The 26,401-nt window shown below is 42.2% G+C and overlaps 1 protein-coding gene across 1 annotated transcript; it reads right to left on the bottom strand.

Moving 5' to 3' along the window:
- Nucleotides 1–60: 60 nt before the first annotated feature.
- Nucleotides 61–21,502, bottom strand: LOC106590135 (very-long-chain (3R)-3-hydroxyacyl-CoA dehydratase 1). The gene is made up of 7 exons (XM_014180755.3): nt 21,283–21,502; nt 11,219–11,336; nt 10,800–10,818; nt 10,615–10,703; nt 10,217–10,338; nt 1,444–1,622; nt 61–1,051 (listed from the first exon to the last, which is right to left on the bottom strand). The coding sequence occupies exons 1-7, from the start codon at nt 21,399–21,401 to the stop codon at nt 969–971; spliced, it is 729 nt and encodes a 242-aa protein (XP_014036230.1). The 5' UTR covers nt 21,402–21,502; the 3' UTR covers nt 61–968.
- Nucleotides 21,503–26,401: the final 4,899 nt, after the last annotated feature.

The following is a 26,401-nucleotide window of genomic DNA, read 5'->3' as shown; positions in this document are numbered from 1 at the left end:
GTGCTGTTTCACATTGTTTACAAATAAAGTACAACACACATAAACCAAGGAAGCAGCATATTGCCCAAATGTCTGTTTATTGTCGAGGTATAATACGTCTACGCATAATTGTTTCTATTTTTTTTAGCTTCTGTCTAGTCATTGTTGCCACACGCTATTTACGTATAAAATCACTGTGGTGGAAAACGCTTAGAAATTCTGAAAAAAATAAATAGCCGATTGAAAAAAAAAACTGCTCAGGGGACTCAACTATCATCTCTCCTCCTCCATCCTTCCATATCACCATTCCCTGGTTCCCTTGAACTTCCTCTATTTTGCACTGAAGGTGGGTGCAGTATGTATCTGCTGTGTGGTTGACTCAATGCACAGCAGGCGCCTTCCAGTATTTTTTTTAGCAGGTGTAGAAGGTAATCAGTGCAGTATTATGCTATCAGGTTGCAGGGTTTCAGTGCGGTATGCTGTGGCCACGCTGGCTGGTGGATTCAGTGCTTTCTCTTTCTGGGGATCTAGATATCTACACCTGGACAGTGAAGACACAGTGGATGCGCAGCATTACGTTCCAGTTTTGCCATGATAATGATTCCGGCTAGAGATTATATTTATTCATTCTTTCCACAATGATGACTATTCCAGTTCTGTAATGATTCCTCTCGTTGATTGATGAGTTTGGTGATGACTGATCAGTGATGATTCTGATGACTGTTATTCCTGTTGGGTTTTGATTTCTCTTGCAGCACTGTATTTAGTCCAGTTGGGTTATTGTGGTGACTGTGATGTTTCATTCTTTTTCCGTGATTATTACATGGCTATTCCGGTGATGTTAGTATTCGTCTGACTCTCCCGGTCCATTTTGTTGCATGTGCAGTGTGGTGGAGCGCGGTACCAAAGTTGAATGGACGTGGCGGCAGGGGAGCTGTGCTGACTCGCTGTCCCAAAACAAACGCCAGGTGCTGGACTGTGAGGCGGTTCTACTCATCCTTCTCTACTATGATCTCCCCAAGAAGCACCTTTCTCCTCTGACGGAGCATGTGGAAGTAGAGCTGTGGGAACACTAGGAGAGAGAGACGAGGGGAGAGGAGAGAAGAGAGCGAGAGCTATTTACCCACCAATCTAAACACTTATCCAGTCCAGATCAATATTTTAACAAAGAGCCTTCAGGGAAGTTCTCAGGGCTGGGATATAGGTGAGTATTGGGTCTAGATCTAGTATCCAACTAGCCATAAAAGACAGAAATGCACTTAAACCTCATTTTTGTTAAATCAAACACTAGGTCCTACTAATTATTCAAAACATCGCGAAAGAATTCCAAATTAACAACAGCGGTCACAAACTACTGAACAATTCTGCTGGTCAAAACAAGAGACAGTGAAGACCCATGAGTAATTAACGTCCACCTCTAGGCTGAACATATAAACAAAAAACACGTTGTGCGTAGCTGCTTACATGGGATATAGGAGAGCATGACGATAATGAGGAAGTAGTAGTAGTCAAAGGAGACGTTATACTTGTTGGGGAGCCTCATGGACAACATTCCGGTTTTGCGAACATACGGCAGAGCAGTGTAAATGGTCAGGAGTTCTCCGGCCACTCCGAGAGGGTACATGATGATAAACATGTTGTATCTGACAGGGAGAGGAGAGTCATTATTAACACACATAGAGGCATGCACACACGTATGTACACACATACACACTATTCAGCTCAGGGGCTGTGTAGCAAAGAACAACTAAAAACACAAATTCACACTGTTGGATTACTGCACTGCAAAATGAAGAATTAGGCCACTAATTGGCTGATTACCAAAGTGAGAGCTGACATGTTGTTATTATCTAAACACAGTGGTTCCCAACCTTTTTCGGTTACTGTACCACCAACTGAATTTTGCTCTGCTCGGTGTACCCCTGAAGTACACTCTCATGTACATTTGACCAGTAAGCCTATGCAACGAGGTAGTTGTTGTGGAATTGGTAGATTACTTGTTAGATATTACTGCATGGTCGGAACCAGAAGCACAAGCATTTCGCTACACTCGCATTAACACCTGCTAACCATGTGTATGTGACCAATAAAATTGATTTGATATGCTCTCATGAGTTTCATAAGTCTTCTCCCCAGGGGTCCTAGTATCCCTGGTTGGGAACCACTGTCTTAACACACCGACACCAGAACAACATTAGACAAGGTGCTGTCTCACTCGCGAGTAGGCTATTCTTCACCTTACACTATAAAACATGTATTGTAATTTTTTACAATAAATGACTGGCAGCAAAGTAGCCAGTAGGTTACTGTAAATTTACAGTAAATTACGGGTAGCACAGAAGCCAGTAAACTACTGTAGACTTACATGACATTTACTGTAACCACATTTACAGCATATTACTGGAACACCTGACTACATTAACATGCTGTATTTCTAGAATTTACAGTTCATTAATGGAAGCACAGTGGTTAGTAAACTGTTGCAAATGTACAGTGCAGGTAGCTAGTGCCAATGACGGGCAGTATTTCTGTTACATGTATTTGATATAGGTATTTCCATACTTTCAATACCCATTTTGTAATTTGTATTTCACTGGCCTGAACTACAATTCATGCAGCCTATTTTGTAAAAGTTTTATTAGAATACATGTATTTTGTGTTTTCTAATACAAATATATATATACTTGCAAGTACCCTACTTAACTACAACATTCTCAGTAATGGTAACATACTTTTCTTTACTTGCTATGACTGTGGTATATTCTTGTTTACCTTAGTTTAATACACTGACTGTAAGTCGTTGTGGATAAGAGTGGGGGCAGCAGGTAGCCTAGTAGATAGAGCGTTGGGCCAGTAACCGAAAGGTTGCTCAGATTGAATCCCCGAGCTAACAAGGTAAAAATCGTGCGTTCTGCCCCTGAACAAGGCCAGCATCCCGGAGTCACCTCTTCACTGTTGACGTTGAGACTGGTGTTTTGCAGGTACTATTTAATGAAGCTGCCAGTTGAGGACTTGTGAGGCGTCTGTTTCTCAAACTAGACACTCTAATGCACTTGTCCTCTTGCTCAGTTGTGCACCGGGGCCTCCCACTCCTCTTTCTATTCTGGTTAAAGCCAGTTTGCACTGTTCTGTGAAGGGAGTAGTATACAGCGTTGTACCAGATCTTCAGTTTCTTGGCAATTTCTCGCCTTCATTTCTCAGAACAAGAATAGACTGACAACTTTCAGAAGAAAGTTCTTTGTTTCTGGCCATTTTGAGCCTGTAATCAAACCCACAAATGCTGATGCTCCAGATACTCAAGTAGTCTAAAGAAGGACAGTTTTATTGCTTCTTTAAAATCAGGACAACAGTTTTCAGCTGTGCTAACATAATTGCAAAAGGGTTTTCTAATGATCAATTCACCTTTTAAAATGATAAACTTGGATTAGCTAACACAACGTGCCATTGGAACACAGGAGTGATGGTTGCTGATAATGGGCCTCTGTACACCTATGTAGATATAACATTTTCTTTTTTAAATCTGCCGTTTCCAGCTACAATAGTTACTTTGAACATTAACAATCTCTACACTGTATTTCTGATCAATTTGATGTTATTTTAAATGGACAAAAAAAAGTGCTTTTCTTTCAAAACAAGGACATTTCTAAGTGACCCCAAACATTTGGAGTGTGCGACTATTTATTTTACATTTTTATAGCTTATAATATATACATATAGCTTATATATATGTATATAGTCGCACACTCATATATATATATATATATATATATATATATATATATATATATATATATATAAGTGTGCGACTATTTATTTTACATTTTTATAGCTTACTGTTTATTCAAAGTTAGTCAGCCTCTATACTAAATTATTTTCTCTGGGTGTGTGCCAGTTCATGCTTTTTATTACACAATTGTATTTTAAGAAAATTACAGCAATTGCTAACAGTGAATATGTAATTACATATTACAGCATACCAATACATATTTGGTGTCTCATATCACTTGCAGAGGCCTTACTTAACAAAGGCTTCTAAACTGGTAGGGACTACAGGTCAAAAGGACATGGCTAAACACTCATTAAAGGTTTGAGACTTGCTGTCACTCTGACCTGTCCCCTATATACATTAATTGTTAGGGAACTACTACCACATACCACTTAAATTGGTACAGCATTCTCACTAACGGATAGAACAAGTATGGATTCTTACAAGGCACACTTCAATGTGTTAATGAGTCACAACAAAACCATGCACTCACTAAAGGTTTTTAGCACTCCAAAATTACAGTATTGTACTGTATTCTGTGGGGGTGGTTCTGAATTACAGTAAGTTACTGGTAGCACAGTAGCCAGTAATTACTGTAGATTTACAGGCAAAGGTTTTTAGATTTCAAAAATACAGTATGGTAGTGTATTCTCGTACTGAATTACAGTAAATTACTGGCAGCACAGTAGCCAGTAAGTTACTGTAGATTTACAGGACAAATACAAAAACGGAGATGTTTAAAGTCCCAGTGCAGTTGAAAACATGATTTCCACACCATGAGGTTGGAATAATATTGTGAAATTGTGAATACATTTTGGTGTAAGCGCTGTTTGAAAAGACTGCCTGAAATTTCTGTTTGTTTTGGAGGGATGGAATTTTCACCAGGCGGCAAATTAGTTAGGCCAAGAAGAAAAATAGTTCCAAACCTCTCTGCCAATAACAGCTAGTGTTCTGTTTTCCCATCCTCACCAGGCCACTCCCAGACAGTCCTAACAAAATTGTTGCTTGTGAAATTGCTCTTTGCCAAGAAGCTATTTTTAACCATTTTAATTGAAAACAAATCACAGTAAGGTATTTAATTGTTACCCAGAAATGATTTGATATTGAGATAAAAACGGCTGCATTGGTTAATAATCAACCCAGAAATATTTATTTTTATAACACCACTGTATTCAATTCCAAAAGGGTACAAAAATGTATGGGCAAACAAACCAGTCGGTTATCAAAGGAGAGGGATCTATATATGTGGAGACGGCGGTGCGTAAGAATCCTGAATTTACTCAAGAACGTGGCGGCGGCACTGGGGAGTGTCTCGGAGGATGTGAGAGAAATGTTGGGCGAGCATTCCATGCCCAAAACAGATGGTCTTAAAAACAGGAGCAGCTGAATATGAGCCCCTCTCCCCCCGTGTGGGCCTGGCTGCTCCCCTCCCTGTGTAAATGAGCCCCTTAGAACACTCGGAGGGGAATGGGGAAAGGGGGAGGACAAGAGAGAGGGAGAACGTGGGCTATACTAACTGATCAAGACAAGGGAAGCAAACCTGCAAACCCAAGAGACCTGTCGTACATGTAAAAAAATAAATATTGAATGAACCGTACTGTGGTCACAGGAACAAGACCTGACTTGCTGAAGTCACTGAAAAAGCAGGAGTCTCATTGTCACCTCGATTCATAGCCACTGCACAGCCAATAAACGGTGTCTGTCTCGAATCGAATTTTTAGACGTACATATTTTGAACGGAAAGAAGCATGCCCTTAGCAATAGGATGCCAGGACTATGGGTCGGTCGGATTGCTCCCCACGCGTGTAGTCGGCATTCTTCACCAGTGCTCACATTTCATATGAGGGCCCTCAGATATGCGAGGCTGACAGTTACACATCACTACTGCTCCTGATAGGCCCACGTAACGTCACCAGTCTGCTGACAGTGGCAGTAAATAGAGGTTTTTATGAGTGTCGTGTATAATGACAGAAATGAGAAATTGGCATTTTTACTACAGCACTGCTTAGCTGTTGAACTGGGGTCTAACACAGACACATGACCCCCTGTCACCATCAGCTGATGCCATGTGTTAAAGTACACATATTTAAATAGTACTAGATTGTTTTTTTTTGGCTTCCATTGCGGAATCATCTTTGGTGCTATATATATATATATATATATATATATATATATATATATATATATAGATCTATTTTTTTGTTGAAGATTCAATAAATACTCAAAAGGTTTTAAATGGAATCTGTAAGGTGCTATAAATAACCCTAAGGTTCTATAAAGAAACATGAAAAAAGCTTCTATATAGCAAAATAAAAGGGTTCCACTATGGTAACAACCCTTTTTGGGGCTATATACAGTAGAACCCTTTTTATAATGGCTCTTCATAGGAGAATGTTCATACAAAATAACCTTTCAATTTTAAAATTCCATGTATTATTTTGTTAACTGACAAGTTGAATCAAGAAAGCTACCTTTGGAACAGCTGGGGGTCCCTGAGAAGAGAATTGACAACCACTGACTGATTTAGTCAACCATTCTTAATTGACACAAGGCCATACATGAGTCTTTCACAAAACACTGTCACTAGCCATAGTGATATATAATATTTAATTGCATAACACATTACATTACATTAGATCAACTGGAATGAAACTCTCACTCACGGTTGCACAAAAAGAGCTACATTTTAATTATCACTAAAAGGGCAAAGAATCCTTTTGTGCACTGTAAAGAACCATTGAAGGGCTCAAAAGGCTTACGTGAGTCATTATGGTTCCACATAGAACCATCCCCCCTTACCAAATAACCCACATTTTTTTGGTGTGTAGTTGTTTGTGTATGTCTGAGACTGTGAAGCGCAGATCTGGGTTCAAATACTACACTGAACAAAAATATAAAACGCAACACGTAAAGTGTTAGTCCCATGTTTCATGAGCTGAAATAAAAGATCTCAGAAATTTTCAAACCTCACAAAAATGTTATTTCTCTCAAATTCTGTGCAGAAATTAATTTACATCCCTGAGCATTTCTCCTTTGCCAAGATAATCCCTCCACCTGACAGGTGTGGCATATCAAAAAGCTGATTAAACAGCATGATCGTTATACACCTTGTGCTGGGGACAATAAAAGGCCACTCTAAAATGTGCAGTTTTGACACATAACACAATGCCACAGATGTCTCATGTTTTGAGGGAGCGTGCAATTGGCATGCTGACATCAGGAATGTCCACCAGAGCGGTTGCTCTAAAACATTGTTTTAGATAATTTGGCTGTACGTCCAACCAGCTTCACAACCGCAGACCATGTGTATGGCATCGTGTGGGCTTGCGGTTTTTGTTCAGTATATTTGAAATCGTTCAAATTATGGGAGCATTTTCGCTAGACTGCTAGTTTTGGGACTATTCCATTGGTCCATTATAGTCAAGCAAGCTTAATCAAGTGGAAAGGGATCACTATCGCTTTCCAACCAAGGTCTATGAATTGAGGAGCAAACTGAAGTATAGAGAAGATTCAGCAACTCTCGGAGGACAATGGAATTAAATAATAAAGCTTTTTTAGTGTTAAAAGTATAACCAAAGCGTTTCGGCTTTTGGCCTTCTTCAGGGTTTTTACACAAGTAGATGAAGCTTACATGAAGCTTTTAAACATCTCAAGCTTAATCACAGATAAAGTATTTGAAATCATTTCAAATAGCATTTGAACCCAGGTCTGGTGAAGTGTATGTGAGACTCAAAACTAGTGGTGCTACGGTCCACATAACCTGTGAGCCGACATGAAAGAGGCGTGAATGAATGTTGAAAGTATGAGACAAAAGATTACAACATCCTTATGTCATTCACACCTGGAAAGACAATAACAGTTTGACCTACAGTATGAGGAGTTATACATTGATGGGCCTAATCCTTGATGCTGATTGGTTAAAACCGTATTCCAGCCGGTGTCTATTCCACAAGTTACCACCAGCTAAAGCTATGACGTTGAAATGTGTATTTACTGTTCCATCTCATTGCGCAATCCACTTACTCATCAGCCCAGACAGGCAATTTAGAAACTTGATCTCCACTTTAAAAAAGCATCTAGACATTATCTCCCCTTGCTTTCGGCTCACATTTGGTTTTCCACAACAGAGATCTGTATAAACCTTGCTGTCTGTCTCTCCGACAATTGCAACATCATTTCAATATTGACATTTGATCTCCACTGTCCCATTGAGAATTAACAGGTCAGGACGAGATAGATATATTTTCTCAGCCAGTCGAAATCATGAATCATAATTTTTATGGATATATATAAAGAAATGTCAATAGACAAACAGGTCAGATGAAACGAAACGCAGCTAGTTTGCCATCTTTCCAGCTTCAGTTTGAAGTGATTGTGTCAGCGGTGTAGTTGCCTAACTCCTCTGAACAGTGACAAGAGCAAATATTCTATGCCATGCAAAATCGCACATCATTGCCCTTTGTCATGGATGTATCCAAATAAATGTCACTAGAAAACAGCTTAAACAAACACAAATGCAGCTACTTTGCTGTTATTCTGGCTGCACTGTTTGACGCGACTATGTTAGTCGTAGTTGGCTAGCTAACAAGCAAGGGATATAAAAATGTTGTCAGCCAGCATGGCAATGGGACATTTAGAAAGAACGACTGGGTTGCATCCATAGAAATAGAAAAAAAAAGACGGCACGACCGGATCGCGTCTCTGGCAACCTAGCCAATAAAATGAACGACCGTCCAGCTTGGGTAGCAACCCTAGATTTGTGTCGGTACTATATCTTGTGGAAAGATGAAATAATATGAATAAATTAATCAGAATAAAGTTGAATGAAAATATGGCAGTCATTATTAGAATATGTTGATAACCCGTTGTATAAAAGTGATAATGCCCACATAGCCGGTGTTTGGAAGATATATTGTCACAGTTTGCCGGCCCTCGACGAACAACACCCGTGCCAATATATCCTCCAAACACCAGCTTCTTGGGCATTATCACTTAAATACATTACACTCTGCCAATAAAAAAAGTTATCCTTCATGATATTGAGGATAATGTCACTCTTCTCTTGACCAGGACCCCAAAGTATCAAGCATCTCAGAGTAGGAGTGCTGATATAGGATCAGCTCCCCGCTGTCCATGTACAGTGCCTTGCAAAAGTATTCATCCCCCTTGGTGTTTTTGCTATTTTGTTGCATTACAACCTGTAATTTAAATTGATTTTTATGTGGATTTCATGTAATGGACATACACAAAATAGTCCAAATTGGTGAAGTGAAATGAAAAAAATAACTTGTTTAAAAAAATTCGAACAAATTAAAAACGGAGAAGTGGTGCATGCATATGTATGAAGCCCCTAAATAAGATCTGGTGCAACCATTTACCTTCAGAAGTCACATAATTAGATAAATAAAGTCCACCTGTGTGCAATCTAAGTGTCACATGATTTATCACATGATCTCAGTATATATACACCTGTTCTGAAAGGCCCCAGAATCTGCAACACCACCAAGCAAGTGGCACCATGAAGACCAAGGAGCTCTCCAAACAGGTCAGGGACAAAGTTGTGGAGAAGTACAGATCAGGGTTGGGTTATAAAAAAATATTCAAAACTTTGAACATCCCAGGAGCACCATTAAATCCATTATAAAAAAATGGAAAGAATATGGCACCACAACAAACCTGCCAAGAGAGGGCCGCCCACCAAAACTCACGGACCAGGCAAGGAGGGCATTAATCAGAGAGGCAACAAAGAGACCAAAGATAACCTTGAAGGAGCTGCAAAGCTCCACAGCGGAGATTAGAGTATCTGTCCATAGGACCACTTTAAGCCATTCACTCCACAGTGCTGGGCTTTACGGAAGAGTGGCCAGAAAAAAGCCATTGCTTAAAGAAAAAATCTTACGCATTGTGAAAACTGATCCTTAATGAGCATAGAGATGCTTGATACATATGGCCCCGGAATAAATCTGAATCACTACTTTTTCTCCAATCTCTGATCTGTATGCTTATCGATGCCTGATCACCTCCCATTTAATCCATCAATTACCCATAACCGTCTCCTAGCGTATAAATCAAAGTGATAATGCCAGAGTACTAAGCGTTAGCGATTAGGTCAACCAATGTCCATAGAGAATGGCTATCAAGGTGCTAATCAAAAAACAACACACTCATGCTGATCACATGCTGTATGGTTATGAGCCAGGAGATACCTTCCCCAGGCTACTAATGTATTTCCTCTGACATCACAATACTGATGTGAAACCAGTCTGTCTGTAGCGGGAAGCATGCCACGGCAAACACCAATCAAACCAGACCAACATTCCAAGAACTGCGACAGCACCGGAAACCTTAGTGCTGGTCCAGGGCGTTTGCATGCGGCTTGCTGATGCTGAGAACGCTCGGCATCAGCAAGGTGCACGTAAACGCCCTGGACCAGAGCTACTCAAAACCCAGCCCTCCCATCCCCATCTCCACCTGGCCCATTTGATAAAGTATGGCAGGTGGTTGAGCAGATTGAATGTATAGAAGGAATATCTGGTAATCTCTGTAAACGTCCAAACGGCCAAGAAGAGGATTACACTTTCTTCGTTCTGGATCTTCCAACAAAGAACGGGACAAAACAAGGAGGGAGAAGATAGTTAACACTTAAGGGGGTCCATGTTGAACAGTAGGACACTACTACAGTTCGTGTCCCCTAGGTGCAGATCTAGGATCAGCATCCCGTCCCCCAATCCTAAACTTAACCATTATTGGGGAAAATGCTAAACTGATCCAAGATCAGTGTCTCTGGGAAACTTCACCTCACACCAACTCCAAGGCCCCTTACTGTAGATGGTACAAGACACCTCTTTGGTGATAAATGAGATAGTCACCTGTTTGATGCTGTTGGTGATGAACCACACCATGAAGATTCGTGAACATACTTGAACCCCGGTCACAATTACAGAGGTCCTCACGATTCCTATACGACGAGAACCATGGAAATCAACATTAACGTCAGAAGTAGGAGATCTGGTTATATTCACATTATATGGTTGTTATTCAAGACCATACATACCGATTGCACAATGCACCACCTGAAAGACAACAAATAAGAATCAGTGACTCGGGGCCTGGGGTGGTCTAGCGGTCTAAGCCGCTGCCTCTGGAGTACATGTATGATATACCGCTGCCAGCATGGATTAGAATCTGGCCCACTGCACTTTTAGAACTCCATGTCTCTCTATCGCATAACCAAACAAAATACTTAAAAAAACTGAATCAGGTGAATTCTCTCTTCTCACTTCTTAGTATTAACCAAGGATCTCAGTATCAAAGCTCAGCTTCAGAGTATTTAAAGCTCACATTAGAAGGATCTTATCAATAATTTCAACGTTTAACTGTTTTATAATCTGTTTTCATGGAATACTTTGAGACGAGTGTGTGTTTGTGTGAATGTGGCTACTAGTGAACTATGAGGATATTTCAGAAACTCACCTCAACTAACGCAATGGTCTGGAAAAACTTGAGTGTCCTTGCTATACTTTTGTACAGACCCTTGTGTGTGCCTTTCTGGATGTAGAAGCGCATCATTGCGATAGCCAAAACCAGCCACCTGGAAAAGGGACAATATTTACAACATCTGAAAAACTGTATTTAGCATTAAAGAAGTGTGCATGAGAAAGACAAAGATTACTTAATAGATACACTATATATACAAAAGTATGTGTATAAAAATCGAACACACAGCCATGCAATCTCCATAGACAAACATTGGTAGTAGAATGTCCTTACTAAAGAGCTCAGTGACTTTCAACGTGGCACCATCATAGGATGCCACCTTTTCAACAAGTCAGTTTGTCACATTTCTTCCCTGCTAAAGCTGCCCCGGTCAACTGTATGTGCTGTTGTTGTGAAATGGAAACATATAGGAGTAACAAAGGCTCAGCCGTGAAGTGGTAGGCCACATAAGCTCACAGAACGGGACCGGTGAGAGCTGAAGTGCCTAAAAATTGTCTGTCCTCGGTTGTAACACTCACTACCGCGTTCCAAACTGCCTCTGGAAGCAACGTCAGCTCAAGAACTGTTCGTCGGGAGCTTTGCGGCAACAGCTTGGGGAAAGCCCTTTCCTGTTTTAGTATGACAATGACCCCATGCACAAAGCGAGGTCCATACAGAAATGGTTTGTCAAGATCGGTGTGGAAGAACTTGACTGATCTGCACAGAGCCCTGACTTCAGGCCCATCGAACACCTTTGGGATGACTTGGAACGCCGACTGCGAGCCAGACCTATTCGCCCAACATCCGTGCTCGACCTCACTAATGCTCTTGTGGCAGAATGGAAACAAGTCCTGGCGAGTGTAGAGAGTATAGAGATATTGTTATCCACGTCGGCACCAACGATGTTAGGATGAAACAGTCAGAGGTCACCAAGCGCAACATAGCTTCAGCGTGTAAATCAGCTAGAAAGATGTGTCGGCATCGATTAATTGTCTCTGGCCCCCTCCCAGTTAGGGGGAGTGATGAGCTCTACAGCAGAGTCTCACAACTCAATCGCTGGTTGAAAACTGTTTTCTGCCCCTCCCAAAACATAGAATTTGTAGATAATTGGCCCTCTTTCTGGGACTCACCCACAAACAGGACCAAGCCTGGCCTGTTGAGGAGTGACGGACTCCATCCTAGCTGGAGGGGTGCTCTCATCTTATCTACGAACATAGACAGGGCTCTAACTCCTCTAGCTCCACAATGAAATAGGGTGCAGGCCAGGCAGCAGGCTGTTAGCCAGCCTGCCAGCTTAGTGGAGTCTGCCACTAGCACAGTCAGCGTAGTCAGCTCAGCTTTCCCCATTGAGACCGTGTCTGTGCCTCGATCTAGGTTGGGCAAAATTAAAAATGGCGGTGTTCGCTTTAGCAATCTCACTAGTATAAAGACCTCCTCCATTCCTGCCATTATTGAAAGAGATTGTGATACCTCACATCTCAAAATTGGGTTACTTAATGTTAGATCCCTCACTTCCAAGGCAGTTATAGTCAATGAACTAATCACTGATAATAATCTTGATGTGATTGGCCTGACTGAAACATGGCTTAAGCCTGATGAATTTACTGTGTTAAATGAGGCCTCACCCCCTGGTTACATTAGTGACCATACCCCCCGTGCATCCGGCAAAGGCGGAGGTGTTGCTAACATTTACGATAGCAAATTTCAATTTACAAAAAAAAAAACAACAATGACGTTTTCGTCTTTTGAGCTTCTAGTCATGAAATCTATGCAGCCTACTCACTCACTTTTTATAGCTACTGTTTATAGGCCTCCTGGACCATATGCAGTGTTCCTCACTGAGTTCCCTGAATTCCTATCGGATCTTGTAGTCATAGCAGATAATATTCAAATTTTTGGTGACTTTAACATTCACATGGAAAAGTCCACAGACCCACTCCAAAAGGCTTTCGGAGCCATCATCGACTCAGTGGGTTTTGTCCAACATGTCTCTGGACCTACTCACTGCCACAGTCATACTCTGGACCTAGTTTTGTCCCATGGAATAAATGTTGTGGATCTAAATGTTTTTCCTCATAATCCTGGACTATCGGACCACCATTTTATTACGTTTGCAATTGCAACAAATAATCTGCTCAGACCCCAACCAAGGAGCATTAAAAGTCGTGCTATAAATTCTCAGACAACCCAAAGATTCCTTGATGCCCTTCCAGACTGCCTCTGCCTACCCAAGGACGTCAGAGGACAAAAATCAGTTAACCACCTAACCGAGGAACTCAATTTAACCTTGCGCAATACCCTAGATGCAGTTGCACCCCTAAAAACTAAAAACATCTGTCATAAGAAACTAGCTCCCTGGTATACAGAAAATACACGAGCTCTGAAGCAAGCTTCCAGAAAATTGGAACGGAAATGGCGCCACACCAAACTGGAAGTCTTCCGACTAGCTTGGAAAGACAGTACCGTGCAGTATCGAAGAGCCCTTACTGCTGCTCGATCATCCTATTTTTCCAACTTAATTGAGGAAAATAAGAACAATCCGAAATTTCTTTTTGATACTGTCGCAAAGCTAACTAAAAAGCAGCCTTCGCAAATGGAGGATGGCTTTCACTTCAGCAGTAATAAATTTATGAACTTCTTTGAGGAAAAGATCATGATCATTAGAAAGCAAATTACAGACTCCTCTTTAAATCTGGGTATTCCTCCAAAGCTCCATTGTCCTGAGTCTGCACAACTCTGCCAGGACCTAGGATCAAGGGAGATACTAAAGTGTTTTAGTACTATATCTCTTGACGCAATGATGAAAATAATCATGGCCTCCAAACCCTCAAGCTGCATACTGGACCCTATTCCAACTAAACTACTGAAAGAGCTGCTTCCTGTGCTTGGCCCTCCTATGTTGAACATAATAAACGGCTCTCTATCCACCGGATGTGTACCAAGCTCACTAAAAGTGGCAGTAATAAAGCCTCTCTTGAAAAAGCCGAATCTTGATCCAGAAATTATAAAAAACTATCGGCCTATATCGAATCTTCCATTCCTCTCAAAAATTTTAGAAAAAGCTGTTGCACAGCAACTCACTGCCTTCCTGAAGACAAACAATGTATACGAAACGCTTCAGTCTGGTTTTAGACCCCATCATAGCACTGAGACTGCACTTGTGAAGGTGGTAAATGACCTTTTAATGACGTCAGACCGAGGCTCTGCATCTGTCCTCGTGCTCCTAGATCTTAGTGCCGCTTTTGATACCATCGATCACCACATTCTTTTGGAGAGATTGGAAACCCAAATTGGTCTACATGGACAAGTTCTGGCCTGGTTTAGATCTTATCTGTCGGAAAGATATCAGTTTGTCTCTGTGAATGGTTTGTCCTCTGACAAATCAATTGTAAATTTCTGTGTTCCTCAAGGTTCCGTTTTAGGACCACTATTGTTTTCACTATATATTTTACCTCTTGGGGATGTCATTCGAAAACATAATGTTAAATTTCACTGCTATGCGGACGACACACAGCTGTACATTTCAATGAAACATGGTGAAGCCCCAAAATTGCCCTCGCTAGAAGCCTGTGTTTCAGACATAAAGAAGTGGATGGCTGCAAACTTTCTACTTTTAAACACTAAATAAACTTCAGTTAGTGCTAAATACGGCTGCTAGAATCCTGACTAGAACCAAAAAATTTGATCATATTACTCCAGTGCTAGCCTCCCTACACTGGCTTCCTGTTAAGGCAAGGGCTGATTTCAAGGTTTTACTGCTAACCTACAAAGCATTACATGGGCTTGCTCCTACCTATCTTTCCGATTTGGTCCTGCCGTACATACCTACACGTACGCTACGGTCACAAGACGCAGGCCTCCTAATTGTCCCTAGAATTTCTAAGCAAACGGCTGGAGGTAGGGCTTTCTCCTATAGAGCTCCATTTTTATGGAATGGTCTGCCTACCAATGTGAGAGACGCAGACTCAGTCTCAACCTTTAAGTCTTTACTGAAGACTTATCTCTTCAGTAGGTCCTATGATTAAGTATAGTCTGGCCCAGGAGTGTGAAGGTGAACGGAAAGGCTGGAGCAACGAACCGCCCTTGCTGTCTCTGCCTTGCCGGTTCCCCTCTTTCCACTGGGATTCTCTGCCTCTAACCCTTTTACAGGGGCTGAGTCACTGGCTTACTGGTGTTCTTCCATGCCGTCCATGGGAGGGGTGCGTCACTTGAGTGGGTTGAGTCACTGACGTGGTCTTCCTGTCTGGGTTGGCACCCCCCCTTGGGTTGTGCCATGGCGGAGATCGTTGTGGGCTATACTCGGCCTTGTCTTAGGACGGTAAGTTGGTGGTTGGAGACATCCCTCTAGTGGTGTGGGGGCTGTGCTTTGGCAAAGTGGGTGGGGTTATATCCTGCCTGTTTGGCCCTGTCCGGGGGTATCATCGGATGGGGCCACAGTGTCTTCTGATCCCTCCTGTCTCAGCCTCCAGTATTTATGCTGCAGTAGTTTATGTGTCGGGGGGCTAGGGTCAGTCTGTTACATCTGGAGTATTTCTCTTGTCTTATCCGGTGTCCTGTGTGTATTTAAATATGCTCTCTCTAATTCTCTCTTTCTGTCTTTCTCTCGGAGGACCTGAGCCCTAGGACCATGCCTCAGGACTACCTGGTATGATGACTCCTTGCTGTCCCCAGTCCACCTGGCCGTGCTGCTGCTCCAGTTTCAACTGTTCTGCCTGCGGCTATGGAACCCTGACCTGTTCACCGGACGTGCTTGTTGCACCCTCAACAACTACTATGATTATTATTATTTGACCATGCTGGTCATTTATGAACATTTTAACATTTTAACATTTTGACCATGTTCTGTTATAATATCCACCCTGCACAGCCAGAAGAGGACTGGCCACCCCTCATAGCCTGGTTCCTCTCTAGGTTTCTTCCTAGGTTTTTGGCCTTTCTAGGGAGTTTTTCCTAGGGAGTTTTTCCTAGCCACCGTGCTTCTTTCACATGCTTTGCTTGCTGTTTGGGGTTTTAGGCTGGGTTTCTGTACAGCACTTTGAGAATATCAGCTGATGTACGAAGGGCTATATAAAAATAAATTTGATTTGATTTGAAATTTGAAGTCCCGGCAGCAATGTTCCAACATCTAGTGGAAAGCCTTCCCAGAAGAGTGGAGGCTATTATAGCATATTAATGCCCATAACTTTGGAATGAGATTTTCAATGATGTAGTGTACCACTTTAGAGTTAGAGCTCAAAAGTGATTGGTTCAAATTTGACAATAACTAATTAGTTAGCTTGTTAATTAGTTCTTGTCAAACTGTCAACAGAATAGCTACTGTAGCAAGCACTGAGATAAGGCAAATACAATCTAAAAACCACTTGAGGGCAAATAAATCAGATGTGACCCTTCAGACAAGTCGCATGGTCAGGAATCACGAAGGTGGTTTGAAATGTGGCTTGAAATATCTGATTGCATGTGTTTTGTTGGCTGTTCAGACTGCAGGAAAAAATAACAGATTTGAATTGGATATTATTATTTAATTTTTTTTGTCACTTCAAATTGCCAATGTGAACAAGACTTAATTGTCTCTAGCCTGGTACTTCACACTAATCTATTTATACTGTACATCAGTCAATACAGCACAGCTATAAGCCAGATAGAAAAACCCTGGAATGAGTCAGTGTGTCCAAACTTTTGGCTGGTACTGTATATGTGAATAATGAATTAACATTTTTCAAGGAAATCACTGACCAATCTGGTACAGACACCATTTGTATCTACAATGAAGTATGTTTAAAATGTAGAGCACTATACTAAATACAATGCGATCTTTATTGGTCTATTACAATCAGGATACAACACAAATATGTACGTTTTTGCTGTCACGGTAATAAGACCAATAGGACCTTGTGACCTTTCTGTATAATTATGTTTGAATCAAAATACATGTTTTAGTATTTATACTGAGCAAAAATATAAACGTCACATGTAAAGTGTTGGTCCCATGTTTCATGAGCTGAAATTAAAGATTGCAAAAATGTTCCACACGAACAAAAAGCTTATTTCTCTTAGATTTTGTGCACAAAAATGTTTACATTCCTGTTTGTGAAATTGTTTGTTTTGCCAAGATAATCCATCCACCTAACAGGTGTGGCATATAAAATTTGCTGATTAAACAGCATGATCATTACACAGGTGCAACTTGTGCTGCGGACAATAAAAGGCCTGTCTAAAATGTGCATTTTTGTCACACAACACAATGCCACAGATGTCTTAAGTTGAGGGAGCATGCAATTGGCATGCTGACTGCAGGAATATCCACCAGAGCTGTTGCCAGAGAAGTGAATGTTAATTTCTCTACCATAAGCAGCCTGCAATGTCGTTTTAGAGAATTTGGCAGAACGTCCAACTGGCCTCACAACCGCAGACCACATGTAACCAGGCCAGCCCAGGACCTCCACATCCGGCTTCTTCACCTGCGGGATCATCTGAGATGAAACTGTGGGTTTGCACAACCGATTAATTTCTGCACAAACTGTCAGAAACTGTCTCAGGGAAGCTCATCTGCGTGCTCGTTGTCCTCACCAGGGTCCTGACCTGTCTGCAGTTTGGCGTCGTAACTGACTTGAGTGGGCAAATGCTCACCTTTGAAATAGCCACTGGCACGCTGGAAAAGTGTGCTCTTCACGGATTAATCCCAGCTTAAACTGTACTGGGCAGTTTGGTGTTGTGTGGTCAATTGTGGCAGTGGGGTTATGGTATGGGCAGGCATAAGCTACGGACAACGAACACAACTGCATTTTATCGATGGCAATTTGAATGCTGTGAGATACCGTGACGAGATCCTGAGGACCATTGTAGTGCCATTAATCTGCCACCATCACCTAATGTTTCAGCATGATAATGCACGGCCCCATGTTGTAAGGCTCTGTACTGAAAATGTCCCAGTTCTTCCATGGCCTGCATACTCGCCAGTTATGTCACCCATTGAACATGTTTGGGATGCTTTGGATCGACATGTATGACAGCGTGTTCCAGTTCCCGCCAATTTCCAGACTCTTCGCACAGACATTGAAGAGGAGTGGGACAACATTCCACAGGCCACAATCAACAGCCTGATCAACTCTATGTGAAGGAGATGTGAAGCGCTGCATGAGACAAATGGTGGTTCCACCAGAGACTGACTGGTTTTCTGATCCACACCCCTACCTTTGTTTTTAAGGTATCTGTGACCAACAGATGCATATCTGTATCTCCATTCATGTGAAATTCATAGATTAGGTCCTAATGAATGCATTTCAATTGACTGATTTTCTTATAGAGTATGAACTGTAATTCAGTAAAATCTTTGAAATTGTTGCATTTCATATTTTTGTTCAATGTAATTGCGGGTCCGTTTTGAGGACCATTTAAAGCTAATTATCCATGGCTTTAAAGATCAGGGTAAACAGAGGTGTGTGAGTTCTTGTATAGAACTTACACAGAAAACCAGGGGCTGTATGTATCATTCCTTTCAGAGTAGGAGTGCTGATCTAGGATCAGGTCCTCCCTGTCCATGTAATCTTTATTATTGGGATCGAAAGGGCAAAACTAATCCTAAATCAACACTCCTACTCTGAGACGCTTGATAAATACAGCCCCTTGTTGAGTTCTACAGAGGAAACAGACTGTGCTCCCTTTACATTCACTAGTCTACTAGGTCAGCTGTGCGATGGATCTCTGTGAAGGTATGTTTCTGAAGGTGTCTAAGGGTCTCGGCATACAGTTGTTATTTTCTTCTAAAATAGGTAACTTTACAAAAAAAATGTTATAGGGTCACAAACACACAGTATTAGCAATGATGGAGGCCAAATTACATCACTTCCTCAACCGTATCCATTATTCCACTAAAGGCCTTTGCAGACTGTACGTCGGTTCCAGTCTTTTACGATTATCCCGTCACACTGTGCGAGGTTACCAAATTAAAATCTTGATATCAACCTGGCCAGATTGTACAATTCGCTTCATTTCTGTCGTCACATTCTGCGACATTCTATGATTCCAGGTTAGGGTTTGGCCGGGGTAGGCCGTCATTGTAAATAATAATTTGTTCTTAACTGACTTGCCTAGTAACATAAAAGGTTAAAAAAATATATATATAATAAAGAATTGGCTTGCGCATGTGCCAGCACCAGCAGCACAAGCCTCACTCTCTGCACGAGAAGAGTTCAGAAAAATATATGCATTTTAGAACTAGTTTTCACATACAAACTTTATAAGAATTTATAAGAATTTGCCCATGACGTGGAAATTTCGTCTGGGACGGAAAAATCGTAGCATAAAATGGCCTCAAATTGAGATCACTATTTTTTGGTCACATTTTGACGTCCCTCATTTAGATCACTGAAAAACAGCTTGTGTAAGAACACAAGGTGAGAGGAGGGTATCTGCAGGAACCTGTAAATGTGTGTGACTGGTAATTGGTGGAGAGTGAGTGGGAATTTTCTACAATCACACCACACCTTGATTCGGTATTCATGAGTAAACGGGCTCATAGTAAGATTAGTCCTAGGACATTACACCGAAATCATCTAAATCCGACGAGGTGTCAAGTGCCCATGTAAATCTCCACCGTTTATGTGACGTTTCAGAGTGTACCTTGAAGTTAAATCAAACTTTGTCAGGGATTAGTGAGAGATACACTACTGCCACCGCCTGTTATCAAGGGATGTGCTTCTGTTAAACCAGATTGATCTGATACTTTTGTAGCTACTGCTGTAGCCTAGTGGCTACTGTTCAGTGTTTGAGCTCAGGTGCTAGGTCGATGGGTCAGCTGCTCAAGCTGTGCAACAAGTGTATTATCTGTTTGAAGACACAATCTGTTTAAAAAATAAACATAATTTAGGACCTACTGAATACAACCACTTCAGGTTATTACCTGAGAGTACATTACTATTGTATTGCAAATATATGATCTCTGTCTCAGCACAATAATTCATTAGGGTTTATTTGATGCTAATTACATTAATGGGGTTTAGGATTTGCAAAATGGTTCTGTTACTAACAGTTACCATCATATAAAGATGATTGGATAATATAGGTGTAGGTTAGTGCTATAATTTGGAGAGAAGGGACAAATGTACACACATGATTTAAAATGTCAATGAATAGATTGATTCCAATAGTCACTATTTTAACAGCTCTTTGACTGTTTGAATCAACATTGGTATATGTTTACTCTGATCGTGTACAGGGGCTTATAACTACCTCAATGCGCATGTCTCTTGAACTAGATAACTGAACCTAGTTTTCACACCTTCATGTAATACTAAAATACCCATTATGTGAGTAGCAGACGATGAATGAATGGGAGCTACAGTACAATGAGTGTAAGTGGAGAAAACATGGCTCCAACAGCTCCATAAATGCGCATTTTACGCATATCTCCAAAAAGTGCCATTCTCAGTTCAAGTGACCCAGACCAATGAAAATGAACTTAAGACACTATCAACAGCTTAATAAATCATTGAAAACTTGACAACTATTAAATTAAGTTCGTTTTGTGTGTTCATTACAAGGACTATACGAACAATAAGTGAAATAATTGCGTCATCGCGCCCGCGCGCTTTGTAGGCATAAACTTGCAGTTAATAAAATCTGCTTATTGGGCATTTCACACGCCCAAACCGAAGCTCCAGTGTCAGCGCGCGGTCTATACTTATCACTGCAACTGTCGAGGTAGTGCTGGGCATGACGCTGACACAGTGTAATCGACCGTATTTGGAAAGGCTGAACCCGCGCCGGGGGCCGCACTTGTACCGCCGTTATTTTCACAAAAAAGATCCACATATTGATTATTTGAGAATTGTCTACTTGGACACCCTCCCTATCAAGTCCTTTACATTTATTTTGCTCACTGTTCAAACTTCATGGGCGCAATCTGTCACTAAATTTGGCAACAGAGTGGGCACTTGCACTGTCAGAGACACCGCGGACCTATAAACAGCCACACGCGCTTGCTCACAGCGCTCTGGTGCATAACGAAGTTTTAAGGGAGTGGCTACTTTATAATCAGCAATAGGGCAGAATAATTGACATACCCGGCCGTCATGGCGATGTTGTAAAATGTAAGCCATGCAACAGCGATGGCACTTTTCGTCCTCTTCTTGTTGTTGTTTTCCTTCTCTTCAACCGAGCCGTCCTCCTCCGTGGACGCCATGGTACGTACGGGGGACAGAGTGGGAAAGTCAGAAACGCTGCGCAAGCGCGACTGGGAGCAGCAGGGTCATGCATCCATGTATCCACGACACCCCTCTCGCGGGACTATTGCTTCAGAAGTGCGTGGTGGCAAGTCCCTAAGGAAAGTCCCACTGTCGATGAGTCATTCAATCAAACATTTGACCCGTAGTGACACTACCAGTAGGCCTTCATTAGAACAATTTAATGTAACTGTAACTGTTCATTAATTCTTGACTACATTCGTTTGAAATGGTAATTACATTCATTTATTATTAAAAATCAAAGTCGTTTTGTAGCCTGATGAACAGTTTAGGCCTACAAGAAGTTTGATGTCATCCTAATCCTCTGTGCCAATAATATTAGCCTTCTCAAATCTATAAATACCAATCCATTTAAATAGCTTCAGCTTGTTTTAAGTGTGGATAAATAGATAGGCAATTGGGGAGTTCAACTTCAAAAAATGTTGTCCTTCAACATCACTAATCCAAATTTTTACATTTTACATTTTAGTCATTTAGCAGACGCTCTTATCTAGAGCGACTTACAGTAGTGAATACATACATATTTATTTTTTTGTACTGGCCCCCCGTGGGAATCGAACCCACAACCCTGGCGTTGCACACACCACTTTATGGTGTGTGCACTTTATGTTGAATTTTCTTTCAGATTTCTTCCCAATCTCCGATCTCTTTCAGATTTACAGTAGGCTACTGCCCTCTGCCTTCAGGGGCTAAAATTAGATTTGGGGAGAATCTCAATTACATTCTCCTCACTTCCTTTCTCCTTTCTCCTCGCCTTCTTCTCAAAACCCATTGGCGGAGGTTGAAGGTTCGAGGGGAGTGATCTCTGGCTTTTTCATCCAATGGGTTTTGAGGAGGCGAGGAGAGAGGATGCAAGGTTAATGGAATTGAGATTCTCCCTTGGTATGATCAGGGTTGCATTCAAAACCCAAAAGCTTTGACTGAAGAGTTTAAATGTATTTGGGCTGGGTTAATTCCCTGCCGTCAAATGACAAAATCGCCCTCTTGTGGCTTCATGGGTCAAATGTTATGAATATTTTTCATAATTTCATAATGAATAAACATGTTTTTTTTAAATTACAACTGAAAATCTGGTGTTTTACTTTTCTTATATTTCAGTAATATGTGATGTATATAAAGTGGAATATTGGGATGCAAACTCAAAATTGAATACATTTCAACTCTATATCTACAGGAATCTTCTTTTTTATCGCCCATAACCATGTGTTTGAGGTGTATACTTTTGTAGATTTGTGTAACACTACCAAGAAACACTCTGTGTGACCCTGATTTAGCCCACTGCAGTAAAAGGTGCAGTGTTGTCACTGGTTATAGGAGCAGTGTTGGACTGGGTAAAATAGTCAGTGTTGTCCTGGGTTAGAGGGGACAGTGTTGGACTGGGTTAGAGGGACAGTGTTGGACTGGATTAAAGGGATAGTGTTGGCCTGGGTTAGAGGGACAGTGTTGGACTGGGTTAAAGGGACAGTGTTGGACTGGGTTAAAGGGACAGTGTTGGACTGGGTAAGAAGAGTCAGTGTTGACCTGGGTTAGAGGGACAATGTTGGCATGGGTTAGAGGGGCAGTGTTGGACTGGGTTAGAGGGACAGTGTTGGACTGGGTTAGAGGGACAGTTTTGGACTGGGTTAAAGGGACAGTGTTGGACTGGATTAGAGGGACAGTGTTGGACTGGATTAGAGGGACAGTGTTGGACTGGGTTAAAGGAGTAGTGTTGGACTGGGTTAAAGGAGTAGTGTTGGACTGGGTTAAAGGAGTAGTGTTGGACTGGGTTAGAGGGACAGTGTTGGACTGGGTTGAAGGAGTAGTGTTGGACTGGGTTAAAGGAGTAGTGTTGGACTGGGTTAGAGGGACAGTGTTGGACTGGGTTGAAGGAGTAGTGTTGGACTGGGTTAAATAAGTAGTGTTGGACTGGGTTAAAGGAGTAGTGTTGGACTGGGTTAGAGGGACAGTGTTGGACTGGGTTAGAGGGACAGTGTTGGACTGGGTTAAAGGAGTAGTGTTGGACTGGGTTAAAGGAGTAGTGTTGGACTGGGTTAGAGGGACAGTGTTGGACTGGGTTAGAGGGACAGTGTTGGACTGGGTTAAAGGAGTAGTGTTGGACTGGGTTAAAGGAGTACTGCTGGAATGGGTTAAAGGAGTAGTGTTGGACTAGAGCACTCAGTAGTGGAGACACAGCCTGAGAAAGTGCATCACTGCAGGATGTAAAATTAGCTCCTCTCGTAGTGCCCAGTAGAATTTTGTGTAAACTAAAGACGCCAGCAAATATAGTGCAGGCCACATAATCCTGATCCAGTAACAAGTGCTCAAATTTCTGTCTCAGTGTTGGATTCAACAATGACACGCGTGTGTGTGTGTGTGTGTGTGTGTGTGTGTGTGTGTGTGTGTGTGTGTGTGTGTGTGTGTGTGTGTGTGTGTGTGTGTGTGCGCATGAGTTTGTGTGTGTGTGTGTTCATATCACTATCCTTTCTTTACTACTCTCTGTGTGTGAATGACATGGAGATCATGGGCATCATTCACACCTCAGTGATTGAATCACAGACATCCTCCCCTTGTTGGAGTAATCTCTTGCCAAGTGTGTCCTTATGCTCAAAGAAGGCATCTGGCCAGATGAAGAGGGTAGGCTATCATCAACTCTCTGAAACTGATAGTCATCAGGGTCGTTCCACAAAAAGAGTGCCTTTTGTGCCCGTATGAATCTTTAAAGATTTTTTTTGCACCAACATTGGATTTTCCTCTCTCTACCCCCAAACTATAAGACTCCTGCACATCTAATCAAATGGCTACCCAGACTATTTGCATTGCTCCCCCTCTTTTACACAGCTGCTACTCTCTGTTGTAATCATCTATGCATATTCACTTTAATAACTCAACCTACATGTACATATTACCTCAATTACCTCGACTAACCGGTGCACCCGCACATTGACTCTGTACCGGTACCCCCCTGTATATAGTCTCACTATTGTTATTTTACTGCTGCTCTTTAATTACTTGTTACTTTTATTTCTTATTCTTATTCCTATTTTTTTTTTAACTGCATTGTTGGTTAGGGGCTCGTAAGTAAGCATTTCACTGTAAGGTCTACACCTGTTGTATTCGGCGCATGTGACTAATAACATTTGAATTGATTTTATTTATGACTAGTGATCCATTTATTAAAGTGGCCAATGATTTCAAGTCTGTATGTAGGCAGCAGCCTCTCTGTGTTAGTGATGCGTGGTGGCAAGTCCCTAAGGAAAGTCCCACTGTCGATGAGTCATTCAATCAAACATTTGACCCATAGTGACACTACCTGTGGCCAATGATTTCAAGTCTGTATGTAGGCAGCAGCCTCTCTGTGTTAGTGATGGCTGTTTAACAGTCTGATGGCCTTGAGAAAGAAGCTATTTTTCAGTCTCTTGGTCCCAGCTTTGATGCACCTGTACTGACCTTGCCTTCTGGATGGTAGCCGGGTGAACAGGCAGTGGCTTGGGTGGTTGTTGTCCTTGATGATCTTTTTGGCCTTCCTGTGACATCGGGTGCTGTAGGTGTCCTGGAGGGCAGGTAGTTTGCCCCCTTGTGATGCGTTGTGCAGACTGCACCACCCTGTGGAGAGCCCTGCGGTTGTGAGTGGTGCAGTTGCCATAGCAGGCAGTGATACAGCCCGACAGGATGCTCTCAATTGTGCATCTGTAAACGTTTGTGAGGGTTTTAGGTGACAAGCCACATTTCTTCAGCCTCCTGAGGTTGAAGAGGCGCTGCTGCGCCTTCTTCACCACACTGTCTGTGTGGATGGACCATTTCAGTTTGTCAGTGATGTGTACGCTGAGGAACTTAAAGCTTTCCACCTTCTCCACTGTTGTCCCGTCGATGTGGATAGGGGGGTGCTCTCTCTGCTGTTTCCTGAAGTCCACGACCATCTCCTTTGTTTTGTTGATGTTGAGTGAGAGGTTGTTTTCCTGACACCACACTCTGAGGGCCCTCACCTCCTTCCTATAGACTGTCTCGTCGTTGGTGGTGATCAAGCCTACTACTGTTGTGTCATCTGCCAACTTGATGATTAAGTTGGAGGTGTGCATGGCCACGCAGTCATGGGTGAACAGGAAGTACAGGATGGGGCTGAGCACGCACCCTTGTGGTGCCCCAATGTTGAGGTTCAGCGAAGTGGAGATGTTGTTTCCTACCTTCACCACCTGCGGGCGACCCATCAGGAAGTCCAGGATCCACAGGCGGGATTGAGACCCAGGACCTCAAGCTTAATGATAAGCTTGGAGGGTACTATGGTGTTGAATGCTGAGCTGTAGTCAATGAACAGCATTCTTACATAGGTATTCCTTTTGTCCAGATGGGATGGTGATTGCATCGTCTGTGGACCTATTGGGGCGGTATGCAAATTGAAGTGGGTCTAGGGTGACAGGTAAAGTGAAGGTGATATGATCCTTGACTAGTCTCTCAAAGCACTTCATGATGACAGAAGTGAGTGCTACGGGGCCTTCTTGGGTACAGGAACAATGGTGGCCTTGAAGCATGTGGGGACAACAGAGTGAGATAGGGAGAGATATATATGTCCGTAAACACACCGTAAACACACCAGCCAGCTGGTCTGCACATGCTCTGAGGATGCAGCTAGGCATGCCATCTGGGCTGGCAGCCTTGCGAGGGTTAACATGTTTAAATGTCTTACTCACGTCGGCCATGGAGAAGGAGAGCCCACAGTCCTTGGCAGCTGGCCACGTCGGTGGCACTGTATTATCCTCAAAGCGGACAAAGAAGGTGTTCAGTTTGTCTGGAAGCAAGACGTCAGTGTCCGTGACGTGGCTGGTTTTCTTTTTGTAGTCCATGATTGTCTGGAGACCCTGCCACATACGTCTCGTGTCTGAGCCATTGAATTGCGACTACACTTTGTCCCTATACTGACATTTCGCTTGTTTGATTGCCTTGCGGAGGGAATAACTACACTGTT

This window comes from Salmo salar, chromosome 29, assembly GCF_965601325.2.
Source record: "Salmo salar chromosome 29, fSalSal1, whole genome shotgun sequence".
NCBI lineage: Eukaryota > Metazoa > Chordata > Actinopteri > Salmoniformes > Salmonidae > Salmo > Salmo salar.
Note: the sequence above shows the minus strand (reverse complement) of the source record. Positions and strands in the feature narration are given on the sequence as shown.